This window comes from Echeneis naucrates, chromosome 4 (assembly GCF_900963305.1).
Source record: "Echeneis naucrates chromosome 4, fEcheNa1.1, whole genome shotgun sequence".
NCBI lineage: Eukaryota > Metazoa > Chordata > Actinopteri > Carangiformes > Echeneidae > Echeneis > Echeneis naucrates.
Genome location: NC_042514.1, coordinates 23327755 through 23333314, shown reverse-complemented (window position 1 = coordinate 23333314; position 5560 = coordinate 23327755). Strand labels below are relative to the sequence as shown.

The 5560-nt window shown below is 45.4% G+C and overlaps 1 protein-coding gene across 3 annotated transcripts; it reads right to left on the bottom strand.

Moving 5' to 3' along the window:
• Positions 1 to 3733: 3733 nt before the first annotated feature.
• On the bottom strand, positions 3734 to 5336 carry rgs16 (regulator of G protein signaling 16). Of its 3 annotated transcripts, none has more exons than XM_029500161.1 (5): positions 5241 to 5336; positions 4987 to 5070; positions 4818 to 4909; positions 4484 to 4656; positions 3734 to 4387 (listed from the first exon to the last, which is right to left on the bottom strand). In XM_029500161.1, the coding sequence occupies exons 1-5, from the start codon at positions 5282 to 5284 to the stop codon at positions 4172 to 4174; spliced, it is 609 nt and encodes a 202-aa protein (XP_029356021.1). In that variant the 5' UTR covers positions 5285 to 5336; the 3' UTR covers positions 3734 to 4171. The 3 variants fall into 3 exon arrangements, with proteins under 3 accessions (XP_029356021.1, XP_029356018.1, XP_029356020.1); XM_029500158.1 differs by having other exon boundaries at positions 4490 to 4656; XM_029500160.1 differs by having other exon boundaries at positions 4490 to 4656; positions 4818 to 4879.
• Positions 5337 to 5560: the final 224 nt, after the last annotated feature.

Sequence of the window (5560 nt, the reverse complement as noted above, 5' to 3'; positions counted from 1 at the left end):
GATTTATTTGTATAGCACCAAATCATAACAACGTTACATCAAGGCACTTTACATATAGAGCAGGTTTAGACCAAACTCTTTATAAAATTATTTAAAGAGACCCAACAGATCCCCCGATGAGCAAGCACTTGGCAACAGTGGCAAGGAAAAACTTCCTTTAAGTGGCAGAAACCTTGAGCAGAACCAGGCTCAGGCGGGTGTGGGGATGCTCACAAGCCCCCGGCTGTGCGCCACTACATTGGAGTTTTCCCCGGTGGACAAGAGGGTCATCTCCCCAAGCCTCAGGGTTGCGAGGGGGAAAACTGACTGTTGTTTGTGCGTGTGCACCAAACAGCAGTTCAGAGTATTTGGCCTTCTTGGAGACCTTGAATCGGATCCTGTATGGGGCTGCGGTAGGGGCCTCCATAGTCCTATTAGGGGACTTCAATGCGCAGAAACCTGTAGGGGTGTGATTGGGCCTGATTTGAACCTGAGCGGTGGTTTGTTGTTGGACTTCTGTGCTAGCCATGGACTGTCCATAACGAACACCATGTTCAAGCATAAGGATGCTCATAAGTGTACTTGGTACCAGAGCACCCTAGGCCAAAGGTTATTGATCAATTTTATGATCCTGTCATCTGATCTGAAGTCGGACTTGTTGGACACTCGGGTGAAGAGAGGGGCAGAGCTGTTAACTGATCACCACCTGGTGGTGAGTTGGGTTAGTTGGCGGGGGACGACTTGGAATAGACCTGGCAAGCCCAAACATGTAGTGCAGGTGAACTGGGAACGTTTTGAGGATGCCTCTGTCCAACAGACCTTCAACTCTCACTACCGGCTGAGCTTTTCTAGCATCCCTGTGGAAGTTGGGGACATTGAACCTGAGTGGTCTATGTTCAAAGCTTCTATTGCCGAAGTGGCTATGGGGAGCTGTGGCCTCAAGGTTTTAGGTGCCTCAAGGGGCGGTAACCCTCGGACACTGTGGTGGACACCAGTGGTCAGGGAAGCCGTCTGACTGAAGAAGGAGGCCTTCCGGGATATGTTAGCCTGGGGGACTACTGAGCTGGTTGCAAGGTACTGACAGGCCCGAAGGGCTGCAGCCTTAGCGGTGAAGGAGGCAAAACAGCAGGTGTGGGAAATGTTTGGAGAACGCATGGAGAAGGTATTTCGGAAGGCACCAAGGTGTTTCTGGAAAACTGTTCAGTATCTCAGGAGGGGAAAGCGGGGAAACATCCAAGCCATCTAATGGCAAGGATGGTTCACTGTTCACCTCAACTGAGGAGGAAGGTGGAAACAGAACTCTTGAATCCAACTTGCACGTCCTCTGGGGTGGAGGCAGAGCTGGAGGATGATGGAGGATCAGTGATGATTTCCCGGGAAGAGGTCACTGAAGTATTTGAACAACTCCACAGTGGCAAAGCCCCGGGGATTGATGAGATCCGTCCGGAAATGTTGAATGCTCTGGGTGTTGAGGGACTGTCGTGGTTGACATGCCTTTTCAATCTTGCGTGGAAGTCTGGAACATTACCAAAGGACCAAACCATGGCGATGGTTCCCTTGTTTAAAAAGGGAGACCAAATGTGTGCCAATTACTGGGGCATCACACTCCTGAGCCTCCCTGGGAAAGTCTACTCCAAGGTGCTGGAAAGGAGGGTCCGGCCGATTGTCAAACCTCAGATTGAAGAGGAGCAATGCAGATTCCGTCCTGGTCGTGGGACAACGGACCAGATCTTTACTCTTGTACGTATCCTGGAGGGCGGCTTTGGAGTATGCCTATCCTACACATGTCTACATGTGTTTTGTGGACTTGGAGAAGGTGTACGACCGGGTTCCCCTGCATATGTTGTGGGAGGTGCTGCGGGAGTATGGGGTGAGGGGTCTCTGCTGAGGGCCATCCAATTTCAGTATCCTCAAAGCAAGAGCTGTGTCCGAGTTCTCGGCAATAAGTCGGATTTGTTTCCGGTGGGGGTTGGCCTCTACCAGGGTTGCCAGGGTCACCAATCCTGTTTGTGATTTTCATGGACAGGATATCAAGGCGTAGTCATGGGGGAGGAGGTCTGCAGTTCGGGGAGCTGAGGGTTACATCCCTGCTTTTTGTGGATGATGTGGTCCTATTGGCTCCATCGGTCTGTGACCTCCAGTGCTCACTGGACAAGTTTGCAGCCAAGTGTGAAGTGGCTGGCATGAGGATCAGCACCTCTAAATCGAAAACCATGGTTCTTAGCAGGAAACCGGTGGCATGCTTACTCCGGGTAGGAAATGAGTCCTTACCCCAAATGAAGGAGTTTAAGTATCTCGGGGTCTTGTTCACGAGTGAGGGTAAGATGGAGCATGAGATTGGCCGGAGGAGGGTGGCTGGATTCTCCCTTAGAGATAGGGTGAGAAGTTTGGCCATCCAGGAGGGACTTGGCGTAGAGCGGCTGCTCCTTCGCATGGCAAGGAGCAAGTTGAGGTGTTCCTGGCATGTCCAGCTGGGAGGAGGCCACGGGGCAGGCCGAAGACCAGGTGGGAAGATTATATCTCCACACTGGCCTGGGAGCACCTTGGGATCCCCCAGTCAGAGCTGACCAATGTGGGGTCGTCTGCTGGAGCTGCTACCTCCGTGACCCGGCCCCAGATAAGTGGATGAAGATGATGATGATGATGATGATGATGAAAAACTTCATGGAAACTTGATAAATACTGTTGTGTCTATATAGTAAAACATCCAAGTGACAAAGAAGGTGCAACCAGGACCTGCAGATGGTCATTGTTCTGACCATCTGTAATCTTGATAAAAATGTCAAAGGGTTACTATGGAGAGGGAGAAGGCATTCATATGCACTAGGCCTGTGGAAAACCTATGGTCCACCTGACACTGGCTGTGCTTTTCACTGATGACATCTGAATACACAAAGTAGGCACTCAGGCAGCATGGGCAAGTGAACAGTTAGCATTTTAATGAGACTAATCAGATAGCAGATATTATCACCGTAATCGATGTCATTATTACATAACAGCATTTCCAGGGGTTGGCGTTATACCCCTGTTATGTGGCATCCACTCACTCACTCTGCAGATAGCAGTAGATGTGTTCCAGGTCCTGGTAGCACCTTCTTTGTCATTTATTACCTAAAGTTGATGGCCACTGCAAACAGTCGCCGTGGCAATAATATAACTTTATTGCTCTTTCTATTACGTTAATCCTGTCAAATCATCAACTTGTGCTTCCTGTTTCCAAGAAAGCTCTTTCACACTCACACAGTGTGGGACAAAAGCTCTGTGCAGGGGAAGTTGTGATTGTCTGAAGTCCTTCATGACACAGTTTCCTTGGTGAATAACAGCTCTGCACAACACTGGCTGCAGAATGCCACTTCTCATAGAGAGCAAATATATTATTGTTGCTTTTATATGAGTTAATATGAATGGTTATATGTGCAGAGTCTGGACAAACTTCCCTCCAATGTATTTACATTCATTATTTTGTCTGTGTCACCAGGATAAGTGATGGTGTATACATTTGAGATCCATGATCATATATATATATATATATATGTATGTTTTTTGCCTGTGTCTGTATTTTATCTTTGTGAAATCTAAATGCATTTTAAACTGTGATTTTATTCAATGAAGAGAAGAAAGCATTATGTTATTTTTCTCACACTTTATTTCTCAAAAGATTTTGAAAATATTTTCTGGCACACCTCTCTTCTGGTACTGGTAAAAAAAAAAGTAAGGATATAAATATGATCATTTATAAATTGAATTACACAAACAAAAATGAAAACATCAACTTTGCTTTTACAGACAAACAAATTCAAATTCATCAAGTACATGCCTGTTGACAAAACATTGCACATCACAACCACAAAAGGTTGCCTAATTGCAAAGAAAAGTGCATCTTGCTGTTCTCTCGCGGTTCTGTTTTGTTGTCACTCAGTCTTTTATACTCTCTGCTTGACTCTTTCCATCTACATTCAAAAAGTTCAACTTAAGACGACAACCTCCAGCCTCTTCTCCCGCTTTCTGTTCTCTTCCGTCCATCCTCCTCTGGCGTTTATAGAACCCAACCACCACGCTCATGACGACCTGTTTATATCGGTACCCAGCTTCGTGATGCAGCCCTCATCCTATTCCTCATGCTATTTCTTGCCCTCTCAACCTTAAAGTCAACCATGATTAATCCTCCATTGGCTTGCAAAAAAATTTTCACTCACACCTTCTTCTCCTGCTGGGGCTGCTTGGCGGCCTTTGAGCTTAATTTGGCTAGATGCACCTGGTCTCTGTATGTTGATGATCGGAGGAAGCGAGGGTAGCAGTCTTTGGCCATGAGCATGTAAATCTTCTGCTGGGCCATATCAAAGGAAGAAGGTGAGGGGGCCAGCATGTTGGCTTTGGTGATGTCACGGGTTTCGTGGTCAATGTTGATCTAAGTAAAAGAAACAAAGACACAGAAAATTTTACTTTTGAGAATATTTTTCTGTATTTTTAGGATGATCCTTTAGGATTCAGACTTTTTTGTGACCCTCACCTCTCTCGGAGCATCACTACCGATGAACTCATCATAGATCTTTTGGGCTTTAGAGGGCAGTTTATCAGATGACTTGGTACTTCGGTAATCCTCACAAGCAAAGTAGAATGCAATGTTCTCCTCACTGAACTCAGATACAAGGAAGGCTGTAAAGGCATATAGTCCATCTGAAGAGAGGAGAAATTTAATTTATTATGGTTCATTATTTTTCCCACAGGGCTGCATCTTTAAAAAAAGCATATGTCTATAAAACACAAGCACTTATGCATGCTTTATTTATGTGTGGAAAATACTTAAGAAATTGAAACTGAATAGACTATTAAATTACATTTGCTGGACAGCAGTTTCTCAAAAGACTCCTTCCACATAAAGCATTCCTCCAGAGTTGGCCTGGAAAGAGATGAATTGCGATTAGATTTCATTTAAACTTTTAAATCACGCTCATAGCAACAATAAATGGCAAATTTAATTAGAAGTAAATCATGCGCGATGCTTACTTATTTTTCTCTATTTTGCAGCAGGAAAGATTCCAGTTGGGTTTTTGCCAAAAACTTCCCAATTTTGCTTTCAGCTCCTTGACCCTGTTAGAAAAAGAAAACCAGGTTTTAAGTAAATTTTTTCACAGGACTCATTGAAGAGCAATGAATGTAAGGATGAATGCCTCCTTTAGCTTTTCAAATGCTCACATACAGATATTCATGAAAATAAAAGCACATGCCACATATCCATGTTTGCACAAAGTTGTATATACCTTTCCAAGCAGCAGGCAGGCAGTGAGGCTAGTTCTTTACACATAGCAGCGGGATGGGGCTGTTGGGGATGCTGTTTGGGTCGCCTTGTGGTTAAGTATCCGTACCCTGCAGTGAGAGAGTTTGTCTGTGTCTGAACAGAGCCAGAGGAGGGATTTTATAACCCTTCCCCCCGCTTCTGATGTGTAATCAGTCTGGCCAGCCAATCACAGAGGGCTGGAGTGTGAGAGAGAGAATTCAGAAAACAGAGAGGATATGCAAGGAGAAGGCTGGCAAAATTACTGTCAAATGATAAAAGCTCTTCTTTGCAGTGTTTTTTGCA